This window comes from Oncorhynchus mykiss, chromosome 3, assembly GCF_057628025.1.
Source record: "Oncorhynchus mykiss isolate SJ-2025 chromosome 3, ASM5762802v1, whole genome shotgun sequence".
In the NCBI taxonomy this organism is placed as follows: domain Eukaryota; kingdom Metazoa; phylum Chordata; class Actinopteri; order Salmoniformes; family Salmonidae; genus Oncorhynchus; species Oncorhynchus mykiss.
In genome coordinates, this window is record NC_143024.1 from 49194966 (window position 1) to 49215091 (window position 20126).

The 20126-nt window shown below is 42.3% G+C and overlaps 1 protein-coding gene across 1 annotated transcript in view; it reads right to left on the minus strand.

The window, feature by feature from the left end:
* Nucleotides 1-20126, minus strand: part of clybl (citramalyl-CoA lyase) — a 196037-nt gene that overhangs the window by 28522 nt on the left and 147389 nt on the right. Inside the window, exon 6 of the mRNA XM_021596826.3 lies at nt 11619-11786. Coding sequence (XP_021452501.2) covers nt 11619-11786 — 168 coding nt within the window. The remainder of the gene's footprint in view (nt 1-11618; nt 11787-20126) is intronic.

The following is a 20126-nucleotide window of genomic DNA, read 5'->3' on the forward strand; positions in this document are numbered from 1 at the left end:
GCACCGTTGGCCGGCTTTGTTGCCTGTGGTCTGTGTGCGCGGTCGATCAGGATGGCAGTTTTGAAGTGTTCACTCCCCAGCAATGCCCGTATCAGCTCCGAGACGAATTCAGTGGGTTTCCCTTTCTCAGTGTCCTCCTGGATCCCAAATATTCGGATGTTCTGGCGTCTTGAATGCGACTCGAGCATTTCCAATTGGGCTCTCGTTGCGCACTGTTTCTCTATGTCCTGTAGCCTGGCCTCGTGATCGACTGTCGTCAGCTCAACCTCATGCACCCTTCGTTTAATTGCCTTCACAGTTTCAGTCAAAATCCCAAAACTCTTTGAGATATCAGCCAACCCTGTGTCCACCTTCTTGCTTAGTAAGTTTATGGCAGCCAGTATGTCACTGAGTAGGATCTGTGGGGAACTCTTGGGAGCTAGCATCTTCAGCTAACTCCTCGTGGGTCTGCAAAGTTGAAATTGGTTTGTTGTCTATTTCAAATTCTTGTTTAGTGCCCCCTTTTTTGGTGCCTTTTCCCTTTGTCATATTGCCAGACAATGTTTGAAGTTATAGGTTGTGAGAGGTTAAGATAAAAATACATTTGTTTCAAAATAGAGCGGAGCTCTAGCAAAGCACGTCTACTACATAGCAAGCTCTCTAGCGCCCCCATGCCTCTCTTCTTGACAGGGAATTCTCAACTTGTCCGAGAGAGAATTACATGGCTATCAAAACGTCAGCCAAGGTAAGCCTACACCACACACACAATTCATTTACATTTTTGTAAGTATTGTACCTCAGGCTCAGTAAAACACGTTTCTTCAACAACACTAAACAAGTGAAATGGGTGTGACAGTAGAGTGTGGTATCCAGAGCAATGGCTCTGTTTGGGATGCTCAATTATGCGTTATGAGAGAGCTGAAGCTGACGTTAGCTAGCTACTTTTCATCACTATAAACTATGACAAACAGCTGTAACTTTTTACTCAAAGTTTGTGCGAGTATCCACAGCGACAGCTCCGTTTCCATTGCTCAATGATGAGACACAAGAGAGCTGTTAGCAGACGTTAGCTAGTTAATTTTTTTGTTAATCTAAACTCGTACAAACAGTAGTAACTTTGGTATAACATGTTTTTTGTTCAAACGCCAGATTTGAATTGCAGAGAAGTAGAGGAAGACTTGATACGCTCTTAGTTTTTGTCTAAATTGTTGTGGTCAATATTTCTGTTTATACAATTTTTGAGAAAATGTTATTGATGCGGTTACATAAACAGAGCTGTACCATTTCCTAACAATTGCTCCCACAGTTGATTTCTTCAAACCAAGCTGCTTACCTATTGCAGATTCAGTCTTCCCAGCCTGGTGCAGGTCTACAATTTTGTTTCTGGTGTCCTTTGACAGCTCTTTGGTCTTGGCCATAGTGGAGTTTGGAGTGTGGCTGTTTGAGGTTGTGGACAGGTGTCTTTTATACTGATAGCAAGTTTAAACAGGTGCCATTAATACAGGTAACGAGTGGAGGACAGAGGAGCCTCTTAAAGAAGAAGTTACAGGTCTGTGAGAGCCAGAAATCTTGCTTGTTTGTAGGTGACCAAATACTTATTTTCCACCATAATTTGTAAATAAATTCATAAAAAATCCTACAATGTGATTTTCTGGATTTTTTTTCTCATTTTGTCTGTCATAGTTGAAGTGTACCTCTGATGAACATTACAGGCCTCTCATCTTTTTAAGTGGGAGAACTTGCACAATTGGTGGCTGACTAAATACTTTTTTGCCCCACTGTACCTGTTAGTGAGCATTTCTCATTTGCCAAGTGTAACTTCGACACAGGGAGTCAGGAAGCAGGTGCAGTTAGTGAGCTTAATATAAACGAACACAGAACGATACAAAACAAGAGAAATGTCAGACAAGGAAACATAACCAATACTGCCTGAGGGGTGAATACAATGGAGTGCTAGATAAAGGGGGAGTAATGAGGGATGTGATGAAGCCCAAGTGTGTCTGATGAGGCACATGAGTGCGTAACGAAGGTTGCCAGGTGTGTGTAATGATGGGTTGCCAGGACTGGTGGTTAGTAGACCGGTGACGTCGAAGGGGGGGTAGTAGATGTGACAGTACCCCCCAACACATGGCTCCAGCTGCAGGATGATGCCGACCACCAGGAGGATGACACAGAGGACAAGGAGCGGGCAGGTCCAGACGGTGATGGTGGAATTTTCAGATGATGTTGGGATCTAGAATGTCGTCCACCGAAACCCAGCACCGCTCCTCTGGCCCATACACCTCCCAGTCCACCAGGTACGGGAGCAGACCCCCACAATGTTAGGAGTGCAGGAGTGATCTGACAGCATAGGCGGGACTCCCCTCGATGTCCAAGGGAGACGGAAGGGTGTCGTGGGGGACGGCATCAGCCAGGGGACCAGGAACCACCGGCCCAAAGAAGAAAACACGAAAAGAGGGTGAGACCCGGTAGTTAGGAGCTATAATCGGTATGCTACCTCATTGACCCTCCAGAGGACTTTGAATGGCCCCACAAAGTGGAGGCTCAGTTTCCGGCAGGGCAGGCGGAGCAAGAGGTTCTTGGTGGAGAGCCACATGCGATCACCAAGATGGAACACGGGAGCCTGACTGCGGTGGCGGTCCACCTGCTCCTTCTGGTGGCGAATGGCGCATTGGAGCCTGACATGGACAGCGTTCCAAACCTCAGCCCGCTGGAAGCACTCGTCCAACACAGGAGCTTCGGCCTGGCTCGGCATCCATGGAGCCCGGGCCGGCTGGTACCCCAGGACACATTGGAAGTGAATTCTGGGTGTGTTCAGGAATGAATCGGGCCCACCCTCCTGCCGGTCATAACAGTGACTCTTCAGGATCCTCCCTAGGTCCTGGTTCATCCTCTCCTACCTGCCCGTTAGATTGAGGCCGGTACCCGGAAGCGAGGCTGACAGTGACCACCAGCTTCTCCATAAAAGACTTCTATACACGTGATGTGAATTGGGGGCCATGATCGGAGATGATATCCTTTGGAAGGCCACAGTGCTGGAAGACATTCTGAAACAGTGCCTCAGCGACCTGGAAAGTGGTAGGGAGACCACAGACAGGGATGAAACGGCATGATTTTGAGAATCTGTCCACAATCACCAAAATGGCGGTGAAACCATTAGAGGAGGGGAGATCAGTGATGAAATCAATGGACAGACGAGACCAGGGACACTGAGGCACGGGAAGGGGAAGGAGATTTCCTGTTGGAGTGTTCCGGGGAGATTTAGATTGAGTACTGACTGAACATGAGTTGACAGTGTGCAACGTCCTGCGTCGAAGTGGGACACCAGTATTTCTCAGAAAGGTATTGAATGGTGCGGGTGATACCTGGGTGTCCAGCGGCGAGGGATGTGTGTGCCCAGGTCAGCAAACAATCTCTGACCACTGTGGGAATGTAGATGCGCTCCGGAGGGCAGGTGGCAGGGGTTCCCTTTCCAGAGCCTGGCGGATATCCACATCTACATCCCAAAACATGGAGCCAACGATACGAAAGGACCGATAGATGGGCTGGCGGACACTCACAGGGCCCTCCACCGACATGGAACCACAGGGTGTGGGAAAGCAGGTCCTCCGACATCCTGGTCCCCCAGGCGGTATTCCTCCTCTCTGACCAGGAGATTGTGGGATTATGGAGTTGGGGCCACGGGAAACCAAGGATGACTTTGTGCACGGGTGCAGAGCTGATGAGGAAGAAAAGGCTTTCCTGGTCACAATAGGGACAGAGCCCTAACTGTATTCGATGGCACGGTTGAGGCTCTGACTCGGTCAATGAAGGAGGGAGAGTGGCGAAGAAGAAGGTTATTCAGACGGATGGCCATCGCGATGAGTGTGTCGAAGGTTAGATTGTCGTCTCGGCACAACAAGTCCGTCCGGACCTCTTCTAAATAGGGTGCAGAGCGCCTGCTCATTCCATCCGCTGGATGCTGCCACTGTCTGAAAGGTGAACATGTACTCCACCATGGTCTGGCCATCCTGCCGTAGTTGGAGTAGGCGCTCACCTCCCTCTCTGCCCTCTGGTGGATGGTCAAAGACCCCCCTGAACAGAGCCAAAAAAAAAACTCATAGGAGCCCAGCTCTTCCTCTCATCTCTCCCAGATGGCCGCAGCCCACCAAAATGCCCATCCGGTCAGCAGGGAAATAACAGTGGCAAGCTTGGACCTCTCCATGGTGGGAGCTGCTGTCTGATGGGTAAAATAGAGGGAGCACTGGAGTAGGAAGCCAAGGCATTTGGAGGGAAACCCGTCATATTTGTCCAGGAGGGAGAAACGGGCATTCCTGTCCTTGGCGGACTATTGGATGGGCTGGGGTGGTACCGCACACATAGACACACACAGAGTATATATATATATATATATATATATATATATATATATATATATATATATATATATATATATATAAACACAGTGCATTTGGAAAGTATTCAGACCCCTTGACTTTTTCCACATGGTTACGTTACAGCCTTATTCTAAAATACATGTTTTACCTCATCAATCTACACACAATACCCCATAATGACAAAATGAACATTTTAGCAAATGCATTAAAAATAAAGAGAAATACCTTATTTACATAAATATTCAGACTCATTGCTATGAGACTCGAAATTGATCTCAGATGCACCCTGTTTCCATTGATCATCCTTGAGATGTTACTACAACTTGATTTTAATCCACGGTTGGTAAATTCAAATCATTGGACATGATTTGGAAAGGCACACACCTGTCTACATAAGGTCCCACAGATGAGAGTGCATGTCAGAAGAGCTCAGAGACAGGATTGTGTCGAGGCACAGATCTGAGGAAGGGTACCAAAAAATGTCTGCAACATTGCAGGTCCCCAAGAAAACCATGGATTCACCAATACTCATCCTAGAGCTGGCTTCCCGGCCAAACTGAGCAATATGAGGACAAGGGCCTTGGTCAGGGAACCCGATGGTCACTGACAAAATGTGGAAAAAGTCAAGGGTTTTGAATACTTTCTGAATGCACTGTACATGGGCTTTGGTTGATATTGTCCAACAGCCCATTTGAAAACGGGGGGTAATCAAGTTTATGAAATTCACAATCGGCTGCTTTTCAGAGACTTTCAGGATGTTGATCAGCTCAATAAAATCGTGTTTCATTAGCTGCGATTTACCTTTTTGGATATAATTTGATTCCACATGCACTACTACAGTAGCTGTTGTACGTATTGTGGTCTGTAGTGGTCAGTAGTTGTGGTCAGTACTTGTGTGGTTGTGGTCAGTAGTTGTGTGGTCAGTAATTGTGTGGTTGCTGTCAGTAGTTGTCTGCCTCCCTTTCAAAAAAGCCTACTTTGGGGGAGGGACACAGCCAGAGCACAAAGCACTTCCCCACATAAGTTGTTGTCTTTCAGAGACTGGACAAAAACGTGTCAGATTGTATATTCATATCGCTGTAAGATGTCCCATGGCTCTAACAAGAACATCCATATCTACACTACCGGTCAAAAGTATTAGAACACAAACTTTTTTACATTTTTTTTATTTAATCTTTATTTAACTAGGAAAGTCAGTTAAGAACAAATTCTTATTTACAATGATGGCCTATCGGGGAACAGTGGATTAAACTGCCTTGTTCAGGGGCAGAATGACAGATTGTTACCTTGTCAGCTCGGGGATTCAATCCAGCAACCTTTCGGTTACAGACCAAACGCTCTAACCACTACCTGCCGCCCCATACTCATTCAAGGGTTTTTCTTTTTACTATTTTCTACATTGTAGAATAATAGCAAAGACATCAACAAATTTGAAATAACACATATGGAATCATGTAGCAACCAAAAAAGTGTTAAACAAATCTAAATATATTTTATATTTGAGATTCTTCAAATAGCCACCCTTTGTCTTGACAGCTTTGCACAGTCTTGGCATTCTTTCAACCAGCTTCACTGGAATGCTTTTCCAACAGTCTTGAAGGAGTTCACAAATATGCTGAGCACTTAGTGTACATGCACGAAAACGCTTGTGCGATCAGTATCACATAGAGCCTTCCTCCTGGGCAGTACACTACCGTTCAAAAGTTTGGGGTCACTTAGAAATATCCTTGTTTTTGAAAGAAAAGCACATTTTTTGTCCATGAAAATAACATCTAATTGATCAGAAAGTCTACAGTGTAGACATTGTAAATGTTGTAAATGACTATTGTAGCTAGAAACGGCAGATTTTTTTTATGGAATATCTACATAGGCGTACAGAGGCCCATTATCAGCAAACATCACTCTGGTGTTCCAATGGCACGTTGTGTTAGCTAATTCAAGTTTATAATTTTAAAAGGCTAATTGATCATTAGAAAACCCCTTTGCAATTATGTTAGCACAGCTGAAAACTGTTGTACTGATTAAATAAGCAATGAAACTGGCCTTCTTTAGACTAGTTGAGTATTTGGAGCATCAACATTTGTGGGTTCGATTACAGGCTCAAAATGGCCAGAAAAAAATGACTTTCTTCTGAAACTCATCAGTCTATTCTTGTTCTGAGAAAGGAAGGCTATTCCATGCGAGAAATTGCCAAGAAAAGTGGGTATAGTGAGAGATTTGTACAGGGTAAAAGGGATCTTGAAGAAGGAAGGCTATCACTCCATTTTGCAATGCTATGCCATACCCTGAGGACAACGCTTCATTGGAGTCAATTTCCACGTCTTGACCATATTTCCTATTCATTTTGCAACTCATTTCATGTATGTTTACATGGAAAACAAGGACATTTCTAATTGACCCCAAACTTTTGAATGGTAGTGTATGTGTAAAACACATATCTCACTGACCTAGACTCCCCCAGGGTGAAATTCACCTTTAATACTAAATAAATACTGCACTCTGACCAACAACACGTATTTGCTAGATTCATGATAGTGTTGTTAGACAAAGCAAAGACATTTTTTATTGGAATTTGCAGCTTCTAACATGACTTACTTACTGCATCTAGAAAGAGAGCAGTTGATGAGTTACTAAAACAGCTCTATCTATTGATTGGTAGAAGCTATTCCTAATCCGTTCTCAAATTTGAAAAGCAGAGAAGTAAAATGACAATTTCATACGCTCTAAGTTTTTGTCTGGCTTGTTAGGGGAGTGGTCAAAACAACAGTTTAGAAAAAGTTGGGGAAAATTGTCAGTATTTGTGGTCAGTAGTTTTGTAAGTATGTTTGTGGTTCAGTAGTTTTGTGGTTGTGGTCAGCAGCTGTGGTCAGTATTGTGGTCTGTAGTGGTCAGTAGTTTTGGTTAGTAGTTATGTGTTTGTGGTCAATAGTTGTGCGGCTGGGGTCAGTAATTGTGGGGTTGTGGTCAGTAGTTTTGCGGTTCTTAGTTGTGTGGTTGTGGTCAGTAGTGTATGGTGAGTAGTGGTGCGGTTGTGGTCAGTGTGTTTGTGGTCACTCGTTGTGGTCAGTTTTTGTGTGGTTTTGGTTAGTAGTTGTGGTCAGTTTTTGTGGTTAGTAGTTGTGTGTTTCAGTGGGTGGGTGGGTTTATATCCTTCCTGTTTGGCCCTGTCCGGGGGTATCACAGTGTCTCCTGACCCCTCCTGTCTCAGCTTCCAGTATTTATGCTGCAGTAGTTTATGTGTCGGGGGGCTAGGGTCAGTCTGTTATAATCTGGAGTATTTATCCTGTCTTATCCGGTGTCCTGTGTGAATTTAAGTATGCTCTCTCTAATTTTCTCTTTCTTTCTCTCTCTCGGAGGACCAGAGCCCTAGGACCATGCCTCAGGACTACCTGGCATGATGACTCCTTGCTGTCCCCAGTCCACCTGGTCATGCTGCTGCTCCAGTTTCAACTGTTCTGCCTGCGGCTATGGAACCCTGACCTGTTCACCGGACGTGCTACCTGTCCCAGACCTGCTGTTTTCAACTCTCTAGAGACAGCAGGAGCGGTAGAGATACTCTCAATGATCGGCTATGAAAAGCCAACTGACATTTACTCCTGAGGTGCTGACTTGTTGCACCCTCAACAACTACTGTGATTATTATTATTTGACCATGCTGGTCATTTATGAACATCTTGGCCACGTTCTGTTATAATCTCCACCTGGCACAGCCAGAAGAGGACTGGCCACCCCTCATAGCCTGGAGTTTTTCCTAGCCACCGTGCTTCTACACCTGCATTGCTTGCTGTTTGTTGTTTTCGGCTGGGTTTCTGTACAGCACTTTGAGATATCAGCTGATGTAAGAAGGGCTATATAAATACATTTGATTTGATTTGAGTAGTTGTGGTCAGCAGTTGTGTTTAGCAGTTGTGGTCAGTGGTTATGACCTGTAATTGTTCTGGTCAGTAGTTTTGGTCAGTAGTTGTGTGGTTGTGTTCACTAGTTGTGTGGTTCAGTAGTTGTGTGGTTGTGGTCAGTGTCTACACTACAGTTGTGAAAACTGAAAGAAGTGCAATGAGAAGTGATCTGGTGAAATATGAAAGGAGTGAATGGAGGTAGTTGTTGTCCAATGCAGTTGTTGCTAGGCAACAGTGGCTGGCCTGCCTCCGCTAAAGTCAGTGTGAAAAACATGCTAACATACAGTACGTTTGTGCTTTAATACTAAATAAATATTGCACTCTGACACACAAAACTTCTTTGCTAGATTCATGATAGTATTGTTAGACAAAGCAAGGAAAGTGAACTTCAAAACGTGATGCAGATTTATTCGAATTTGCAGCTGTTGTTGCTAAATAATACATCTGCTAGCTTCTAACATCCCTTACTGCATCTAGAAAGCGAGCAACTGATGGGTTCCTAAAACTCCTCTATCTGTAGAAGCTATTCCTAATCCATTCTCAGGTCTGAAAAGCAGAGAAGTAGAGAACGATTTCATTCATTATATGTTTTTGTCTGACTTGTTGGGGGAGTGGTCAAAACAGGAGTTGTTTAGAAAAGTTGGTAGAAAATGTGTTAATGCAGTTACTAAATCAGCTGTATCGTTAGAACTGTATAATATATTTTGGTTCGGTTGCCAGATTTGAATAGCAGAGAAGTAGATGAAGATGTCTAACTTTTTGTCAAAGTTGTTAGAAAAGCTGTCAATGTAGCTGATTTGTGTCAAACGTTGTATTGTTGCTTTTACAGTGAATGGAATGTTGGGAGTGATGGGGAGATTTAGAATGTGAGGAAATAACATTAAGTGAATGGAGGACAACAAATGTGTAACTTAAAAAGTATAAAACATATCGAAAAGTTCTATACAATCAACTCAATTCAGACCAGTCCACACGTTTTAAAGTTTGAACGGCGTTTCTAGCGTAAATGGTATAAGAGGAGTAGCGTGCTAAATAATAATAATAAAAAGTCTGAAGTATGCCTTCAGCAAGCACACCTAATAAAAACATCTAAAACACAGGACATAGAACACAAACAAAGCTATAAATACAGTTGAAGTCAGAAGTTTACATACACCTTAGCCAAGTACATATATACACAGTTTTTCACAATTCCAGACATTTAATCCATGTAGAAATTCCCTGTCTTAGGTCAGTTAGGACACCCACTTTATTTTAAGAATGTGAAATGTCAGAATAATAGTAGAGAGAATGATTTATTTCAGCCTTTATTTCTTTCATCACATTCCCAGTGGGTCAGAAGTTTACATACACTCAATTAGTATTTGGTAGCATTGCCTTTAAATGCTTTAACTTGGGACAAACGTTTCGGGTAGCCTTCGACAAACTTCCCACAATAAGTTGGGGGAATTTTGGCACATTCCTCCTGACAAAGCTGGTGTAACAGAGTCAGATTTGTAGGCCTCCTTGCTCGCACACACTTTGCCATCTATTTTGTGAAGTGCACCAGTCCCTCCTGCAGCAAAGCACCCAAACAACATGAAGCTGCCATCCCCGTGCTTCACAGTTGGGATGGTGTTCTTCGGCTTACAAAGCCTCCCCCTTTTTCCTCCAAATATAACGATGGTCATTATGGCCAAACAGTTCTATTTTTGTTTCATCAAACCAGAGGATATTTCTCCAAATGTACGATCTTTGTCCCCATGTGCATAGTCAGGCTTTTTAATGGCGGGTTTGGAGCAGTGGCTTCTTCCTTGCTGAGCGACTTTTCAGGTTATGTCGATATAGGACTCGTTTTACTGTGGATATAGATACTTTCGTTCCTGTTTCCTCCAGGATCTTCACAAGGTCCTTTGCTGTTGTTCTGGGATTGATTTGCACTTTTCACACCAAAGTACAGCTGCGTGGTCCCATGATGTTTATACTTGCGTACTATTGTTTGTACAGATGAACGTGGTACCTTCAGGTGTTTGGAAATTGCTCCCAAGGATGAACCAGACTTGTGGAGGTCCACAGTCTTTTTTCTGAGGTCTTGGCTGATTTCTTTTGATTTTCCCATGATGTCAAGCAAAGAGGCACTGAGTTTGAAGATAGGCTAATTGACATTATTTGAGTCAATTGGAGGTGTACCTGTGGATGTATTTCAAGGCCTATCAGAAACTTCTAAAGCCATGACATAATTTTCTGGAATTTTCCAAGCTGTTTAAAGGCACAGTCAACTTAGTGTAAGTCAACTTCTGACCCACTGGAATTGTGATACAGTGAAATAAAAGCTAAATAATCTGTCTGTAAACAACTGTTGGAAAAAAATCCTAACCGACTTGCCAAAACTATAGTTTGTTAACAAGAAATTTGTGGAGTGGTTGAAAAACGAATTTGAATGACTAACCCAAGTGTATGTAAGAACAGAACTAGCGGAGGTCCTTGAAAGCTTTACTGAACAGCACGTGTCTCTTGCGGTGTTCTCAGCCGTGTCAGAGTAACGGTGGCAACCGAGGTCAGGGGAAATCAGCTGGCATGTGGGCCAGAGAGAGAGTCTACACAATGTTAAAACAGCCATCGATAGTATGAATGTGTGTTTATGTGTGTTTTTGAGAAAAGTCATTACAAATCAACCCCACCTGGCACAGAGGCTTTACTGAGCAGCAACATGGGGAGTCTGTCCATCTGTCTGTCTCTGTGTGTGTGTGTGTGTGCACGTGCGCCATACATGTCCCAGGGCAACATTGGGAGTCCACTCATGGACTACGGACTTAGCGAATTAAGACGAATGCCAGTGTGAAATCATGCTAGTAATTCACTAGAACGGAGTGTTACACGGTTCCATCAACGGTTATTGCTCATAACATAGAACACTCAAATAGACCAGAACAAAAATGCTGAAAAATGACTGTGCAAGATAGTAATAGATCACAATATTGCAACTATATGTAATAAATTATTCTCATTCCTCACAAGATTCTTTCAATAAATAACTTGCAAAATGTTAATGTTCACATCAAAATAATAAAAAACTAATAAAGAGATGGTGGTGGATGATTTAGGATTCCACCATGTCTCACACACTCACTCACACATGCACGCACACAGTTGCCTGGCTAGACACACTGAGCTTCACTATGCTAGGAGCTAACACCCCTACACGAGCACACACACGTTATGTTCTTCTATCCTCGTGTGGATCTAATGTACATCAATTCAAAATTCTATTTTCCCTAACCCTAAACCTTAACATAACCCTAATTGTAACCTTAAATCTAACACCTAAGCTTAAAATAACCTATCCTTTTCTCATTTCTCCCTTGCCTGAGAGGGAGGCTCAATTTACCTGTGAAGCCCATGAGAACTCCCTCCCTTGCCTGCTGTCGTAGACCCTCTCCGTCCTTATAGTCTATGTAGACCAAGTCTATGGCTTGTAGACCGAAGGCCTTGGTTGTCACTACCACCTTCTGACGGGCATACAGCAGCTCCCTGGCATCCTTGGTCCGCGTGGCACCTGGACGGAGGGAGACACAGGTAACTATATTTAATATATACTATAACGTATGCCATTTAGAAGACACTTTTATCCAAAGTGGCTTACAGGAATATAGACAGAAAAATATACCTGTGAGCAAATAGACACACAGGCTTACCATACAGGGAAACATAATGCTTATATGTGACCCGTTTCAGGAAACTAGGCATATGTTGCAAGTCACAACTTCACAGGAGAACCATTTGAATGTTTTATTTTTATCAAAAAGCGTTTTTTTGGCAGAAATGCCTTCTGGAACACTTGAACTTTCATGTGCCTTAACTTCTCTAGGGTAGGGGGCAGCATTGGGAATTTTGGATGAAAAGCATTCCCAAATTAAACTGCCTGCTACTCAGCCATAAAAGCTAGAATATGCATATAGTTAGTAGATTTGGATAGAAAACACTGAAGTTTCCAAAACTGTTTGAATGATGTCTGTGAATATAACAGAACTCATATGGCAGGCAAAAACCTGAGAAAAATTCCAACCAGGAAGTGGGAAATCTGAAGTTTGTAGTTTTTCGACTCTTTCGAATACACAGTGTCTATGGGGTCATGTTGCACTTCCTAAGGCTTCCACTAGATGTCAACAGTCTTTAGAACGTTGTTTGAGGTTTCTACTGTGAAGTGGGGCCCGAATGAGAGGGGATTGAGTCAGAGGTCTACCAGCAGCCACAAGCTCAGTCTCGCGCGTTCATGTGAGAGCGACCTGCGTTCCATTGCATTTCTGAAGACAAAGGAATTCTCTGGTTGGAACACTATTGAAGATTTATGTTAAAAACATCCTAAAGATTGATTCTATACATCGTTTGACATGTTTCTACGGACTGTAACGGAACTTTTGGACTTTTCGTCTGCTTGTGCGTCATGAAGTTGGATTACTGGGCTAAACGAGCTAAAAACAAGGAGGAATTTGGACATAAATGATGGACATTATCGAACAAAACAAACATTTATTGTGGAACTGGGATTCCTGGGAGTGCATTCGGATGAAGATCATCAAAGTTAAGTGAATATTTATAATGCTATTTCTGACTTCTGTTGACTCCAACATGGCGGATATAAATTTGGCTTGATTTGTCATCTGAGCGCCGGACACAGATTATTGCATGGTGTGCTTTTTCCGTAAAGTTTAAAAAAAATCTGACACAGCGGTTGCATTAAGGAGAAGTATATCTTTAATTCTGTGAATAACACTTGTATCGTTTATCAATGTTTATTATGAGTATTTCTGTAAATTGATGTGGCTCTCTGAAAAATCACTGCATGTTTTGGAACTAGTGAACATAACGCGCCAATGTAAACTCTGATTTTTTGATATAAATATGAACTTTACCGAACAAAACATACATGTATTGTGTAACATGAAGTCCTATGAGTGTCATCTGATGATCATCAAAGGTTAGTGATTCATTTTAGCTATATTTCTGCTTTTTGTGACTCCTCTCTTTGGCTGTAAAAATGGCTGTGTTTTTATCTGACTTGGAATGTCTGGTAGAGGCAGAGTATGATAAGGAGATTAATAGAATTCTGGCGTTTGATTGCAAATGCATAGGGAGTCGAAAAGAGAACACAGAAGGTTGTTGTATAAAAAACCTGTCTCTGGAATACATCTTCAAACTAAGGGCATCCGTGACAGAGAGGGAGAAAGAGAGGGAGAAAGATCTGATGAATCTTATGGCATTGCAAACGGTCAGTGTGAACCAGAGTGACCAAACAAGCTGTATAAACAAAATGGAAACGACACAGGATGTCTTATTTAATGAAAGGGGTTGCAGTCTGCCCTGAAGCTTTCATCCATGTATATGGGTAAGAATCTAGCTACAGTTTCAGATATTATACGTTTCTAATTTTGTCAGAAAGTTGTTTTCATTGCAAGTTAAGGCTTGCTGTTAGCTAGCTAGCTGACATTGGATGGCTTGCTAGCCATCATTACGTGTATGAACTGTGTAGTGATGTTATCTCAGAATGCCATTTTGCATTGCTAGTTATAGGATAATGTTAGCTAGCTAACTAGCTAACATTGAACCTGTTTGGTTTAGCGAGCTATGACAATTGGTTTGTATTGCTAGTAATCTATGGATTGGGATTATGGTTCATTGTTTAGCTAGCTAGCTACATGTCTAAACAAAATACCTTGAGTTAAAGCTTGCAGTTAGCTAGCTAGCTGACGACCCATCAAGTTAGCCAGGTGTGTCTGACAGTGATTACGACCATCTATTTTATTATAATGCAAAAATATTTGTATCTGGAATTTGTCTTTCAGCATCAGTAGAACACGCCTGACTCTCCTCCACCAGTCATACAAGGAGAATGGTCTAATGTCTCCCATCAAAAAGAGAGCTGGCCCAAGCAAGCACGTTACACCTGAAGCATGAGGACTTGCAACGACAACTACGCAGAGGATAATACAATAGTATTACCAGGACGCCACCCAGGACACAAACACTTTGGTGGAAAGCTCCTGCCATCCCATGTGACAAAAGCAGCAGTGTGGCGTCTCTACAAGGAATCAATGACAACACTTGGTATGTAACAACACGTTTTGATTATTTAATTGACCTCCAACATGATTGGCACAACTTTTATTGGTTTCACATTATTTCCACATTATTCTTCCTTCAGGAATCTGTGGAGATTCCTGAAGCACTAAGCCCAGGACAGACCTGTGTTGCCAATGCCAGAGGAACAACTAAGGTCTTCAGATTTGCAAATCTGTCAGAAGCTGTTAAGTCAGCCAAGCTGAAAAAGCACAAGCTCCCCTACAGTCTGGACCTTCACTTCCTGATCACAGGCCACACCAAGTTTGCCCCTGACTGGAGATTCGGCCTCATAAAGCAGAGCTTCAGAAAGACCATAGTGAACACTTTGTCTGAGATTGCTGGTGTTGTGAAGGACAGCACTGTGACAGGGCTCAACATCCCACAGCTGGTTGGACTGGAGGATGGTACGGTGCTGGTGGAAAGCTATGGCTGGCAACACCAGACTCCGTACTTCAGGGCACTGCCACAGATCAAGCAGTACCAGGACTTCAGGCGGATAACATTTTCATTGCAATGTATGAGGTTATTCTTCTTATCTAAACTCGGGAGGTGAATTGATGTTGTGCAAGGTTGTAATGTCTTCTCAATGTTTTTTGTTATTTTCTGTTTTACAGCTTCAATGCTCTGGAGCCTGGTGTTGTTATCGCCATGGAGCGTTCGGACTGTCGGGACCAGGCTTCAGCTGCTGCTCAATGCTGACATCCTTCCTCCCATAGATGATCTGCCTGTACAAGAAACACCTGGACTGGACACAGCTAGAGAAACTTATCTTTTTGAGAAGATCAGGGAGTTTTGCGATGAAGAGGCTGTGGACATCACATGCCCTGCACCAAAGTCAAGGGCAGGACAGAAACAGGCTCTCTGAATATAGATTCCCTTGTTCATGCATGGTTCGGACGAACCAGTCATCAGCACTATCTGCAGTGCCTCTATTCACATGACTCTACGTTGTTGCTACTATTTTATTTATCCCGCTTCTCAGCCACTTTACCTCTGATGTGTGCATTTAACTACCTCGTCTATCACTGATATCATTATTGATATTGTTCTTGTACATACTGTATATTATTTTATATATATTGACACTATATGTTTCTGATATTGCTACTATGCAAGTAACCATTTCTCTGTACTGTTTACACCTTCTGTGACCCATCCACTTGGCAATATGTGGCTGGGGTTATAGCTGTCACGCCCTGGTCTTAGTATTTTCTTTATTATTTTGATCAGGCCAGGGTGTGACATGGGTTATTTTATGTGGTGTGTTTTGTCTAGGGGTTTGTTGTAGGTTATGGGATAGTGGTTAGTGGGGTTGTCTAGAATAGTCTATGGCTGCCTGAAGTGGTTCTCAATAAGAGGCAGGTGTTTATCGTTGTCTCTGATTGGGAACCATATTTATAGGCAGCCATATTCTTTGAGTGTTTCGTGGGTGATTGTTCCTGTCTCAGTGTTTGTTTGCACCAGATAAGGCCGTTTAGGTTTTCACGTTACGTTTATTGTTTGTATTGTTCGTGTTTATCTTTTTATTAAACATGAATCGAAATAACCACGCTGCATTTTGGTCCTCCTCTCCTTCGACGGAAGAAAACCGTAACAATAGCATTCTTTTCACATGACCGATCAGTTTAGACAAGTGTGTCTGGGTAAACGTCATCTAATATTGATAAAATATTTTATCTGGACACTTTCTGTTTACCTGAAATGTTTCCTTATTGTAGGCTACTACTTTTAGTCTTCATCCTTACGGCACTACTCACTGTTTAGCACATGACATCACGTGAATCTTTAAAGAGATGGGTGGAGCTGGCTTAAGAGAGTGTGAGCAATGCTGAATGCGTCTAGAAAGGAGAATTCTCCAGTAGTAGTACCAAAACATTCAAAGGCCATTTTCTCAAAATGTAGGTTACAAGTTTATCAAATTTCAAAGCAGAATTACTTTCCCACTGTCCTCAAAAATGCAGTGCATGAAATACCATTTTGTAGCTCTGTGTCATCCAATGTAAAAAAACACAATTTCAAATTGTGCTATATAAGACCGAATCAAGTGGTTGGTACACTGAGTATACAAAATATTAAGAACACGTGCCCTTTCCATGACAGACTGACCAGGTAAATAAGTGAATCTGGAGGGGAGGAAACAGGTTAAAGAAGGATTTTCAAGCCTTGAGGCAATTGAGACGTGGATTGTATGTGTGCCATTCAGAGGGTGAATGGGCAAGACTAAAAAAGTGCCTTTGAACGGGGTATGGTAGTAGGTGCCAGGAATTAAAATTTTTCACGTGCAACAGTTTCCCGTGTGTATCAAGAATGGTCCACCACCCAAAGGACATCCAGCTAACTTTACAACTGTGGGAAGCATTGGAGTCAACATGGACCAGCATCTCTGTGGAATGCTTTCGACATCTTTATTGAGGCCATTCATAGGGCAAAAGGGGGGTGCAACTCAATATTAGGAAATGTTCCTAATGTTTGGTATACTCAGTGTATATGGAAAGAGAAGGATAAGTGAGAAGAGATGGGTGGGATGAGGAGAAAGAGAATAATATTCCATGGGCCAAGGGGGGCAGCCAGGCTCACTTGGAGTGACGATGTGGTGCTTTCAAGACAACTGGGAACTCTGGGGAAAAAAACGAGGTCAAATCATGACATCAGTGATTTTCAGGTCGGAGCTCTAGAAAGATGCCAGAGTTTCCCACCTGAAATTCAGAGTTGGATGACCGTTCAAAACGAGTCCTGAGTTCCCAGTTGTCTTGAATGCACTGAAGTTGAAAGTCAGAGTTTTCTATGTTCCCAGTTGTTATGAATGAGGAATTAGTCCCTAGAGTTGGAAAATGTGTGTTAACATTGCAGCAATGTCATATTTCTCTGTTATCACTTTTTCTTTCATCCCTCCGTCCCATTTATTTTTTCCAATAGGGATTTTACACTATGACAAACAATATCAGTATACAACAAGTGCCCATTTAGTCAGTCAACTTCAGCAAAAGATACTATGGGTAGTCGCACTCTCGTTACTTCGATTGAAGGATCTACATTTATGCCTGACAAAGCCAATGAAATCCACACCTTGCTGGAAGCCCCGCCTTACACAGTTGATAAGTGTGAGGCTCGAATTCATTACTTCCCTTATTTCGCTCTTCACCTCGGTGTGAAGAGGAGCGATTCACGCTACAATCAATTGGAACACAAGATTGCCAACTAAACTGTCCCTTAGTGGTAGAGCGTGCCCCAAGGAATGAAAAGATATTCATGTTTGATGTCTTGTATGTCTCGGTGCATGCTAAGGCTGCCCTCGCTCAAATCAGTTTGTGTGCGAGGGGATGGCTGGCACTGTTCTCCTACTTGTCTGCGGCGCTTATTCTCTTGACAATCATGTAGCGGTTCCGATAGTGACTTCCTCTCCCGGGTGCCTCACATTATATATGTCAATGGCACAATATGGGCTATTTTTAAATAATAGTTGAAGGTGGTGCTTTCAAATTTGGTTACATTTTTCAGTTCCTTCTGAAAGTATTCACAATCCTTGACTTATTCAATTTTTTTTTGTGTTACAGCCTGAATTTAAAATGGATTAGATTCCTATGTTTTGTCACTGTACTACATACAAAACCCCATAATGTCAAAGTGAAATTATGTTTTTCAATAATTGTATGAATTAATAAAAAATGAAATGCTGAAATTTCTTGAAATAAGTATTAAACCCCTTTGTTATGGCAAGCCTAAATAAGGTCACGAGTAAACATTTGCATAACAAGTCACATTATAAGTTGCATGGACTCACTCTGTTTGCAAGTGTTTAACATGATTTTTAAATTACTACCTTATCTCTGTACCCCACACATACAATAATCTGTAAGGCCTCTCAGTCGAGAAGTGACTTTCAACAACAGATTCAACAACAAACACCAGGGAGGTTTTCCAATGCCTCGCAAAAAATGGTACCTTTGCTAGATGGGTAAAAATGTAAAAAGCAGATATTGAATATCCCTTTGATAAAGTTATTAGTTACACTTTGGATGATGTATTAATACACCCAGTCACTACAAAGACACAGTTGTCCTTTCTAACTCAGTTGCTGGAGAGGATGGAAACCAATCAGGGATTTCACCACGTAGCCATTGGTGACTTTAGAACAGTTACAGAGTTTAATGCCTGTGATATGAGAAAACTGAGGATGGATCAACAAAAGTTAGAGATACTCCACAATTACTAACCTAAGTGACAGAGTGAAAAGAAGGAAGCCTGTACAGATTAAAAATATAAAAAATAAAAAAAATGCATCGTGTTTACAACAAGGTACTAAAGTAATACTATTAAAAATGTGGCAAAACAATGAACTTTTTGTCCTGAATACAGAATGTTACATTTGGGGCAAATCCAATACAACACATTACTGTGTACCACTCTCCATATTTTCACGTCCTGCTCTCCATATTTGTAATTGTTAAGGAATGGGGAGATTTTCAGGATAAAAAAATGGAACGGAGCTAAGCACAGGCAAAATCCTAGAGGTTCAGTCTGCTTTACACCAGACACAGAGATGAATTCCCCTTTCAACAGGACAAGACCGTAAAGCAAAATGCCAAATTCACACTGGAGTTGCTTACCAAGAAGACAGTGAATGTTGCTGAGTGTCCGAGTTAAACTTTTGACTTAAAAACAACTTGAAAAGCTATGGCAATATCTGAAAACGGTTGTGTAGCAATGATCAACACAGAGTTTGAATGATTTTTAAAAAGAATAATGGGCAAATGTTGCACAATCCAGGTGTCGACAGCCCTTAGCGCAGCAGTTCCCAAACTAGGGGTCGCCTGATATGAAAATAGGGCCGCGGGAGTATTTCTTGGCAAAGGAGAAATGCTCACTAACAGTGATGTAAAGAACTTTGTGCATAACATTGGAGAGAAATAACCTTTTTGTGTCTATGGAACATTTCCGGGATCTCTTATTTCAGCTCATGAAACCAATACTATACGTTGCGATTATATTTTTGTTCAGTATATATACAGTGCATTCAGCAATTATTCAGACCCCTTGACTTTTTCCACATTTTGTTACGTTACAGACTTATTCTACAATGGATTAAATCGTTTCCCCCCCTCTTCAATCTACATACAATACCCAATAACAACAAAGCAAAAATAGGTTTTTAGAAATGTTTGCAAAGTCATATATATATATATAAAAAAACGGAAATATGACATTTACATAAGTATTCCGACCCTTTACAACAGGTGGACTCCAATCAAGTTGTAGAAACATCTCAAGGATGATCAATTGAAACATCAATTACTGGTACTGCATGTAAAGAAGGTATTTCTGTTTTACAATTAAGGCCTACTCTGGCCAACCCCGAACCTGGACGACGCTGGGCCAATTGTGCACCGCCCTATGGGTCTCCCAATCACTTCCGGTAGTGATACAGCCCGGGATCGATCCAGGGTCTGTAGTGACGCTTCTAGCACTGAGATGCAGTGCCTTAGACCGCTGCGCCACTCGGGAGCCCCTGGCTCAGTTGACATGCTGGTACTGTAAGTGAAATTGAACAACTGATTGAGCTGTCATGTGAAGAAAATCACTATGAGACATCGTCAACCCAAGTGAGCCCGATGGCCCAAATTCGGGGGTCTGGCCCTAGAACTATAAGATGAGAAATGGACAAGTGAGATAAGACAGATAAGGGGGTAATAGAAAAGGAGAGAGGTGGAGAGAAGGGGCTGAGGGGACAAAGAAAAGGAGACAGTGAAGGGAGGAGGCGACAGAGAACAGGGCATAG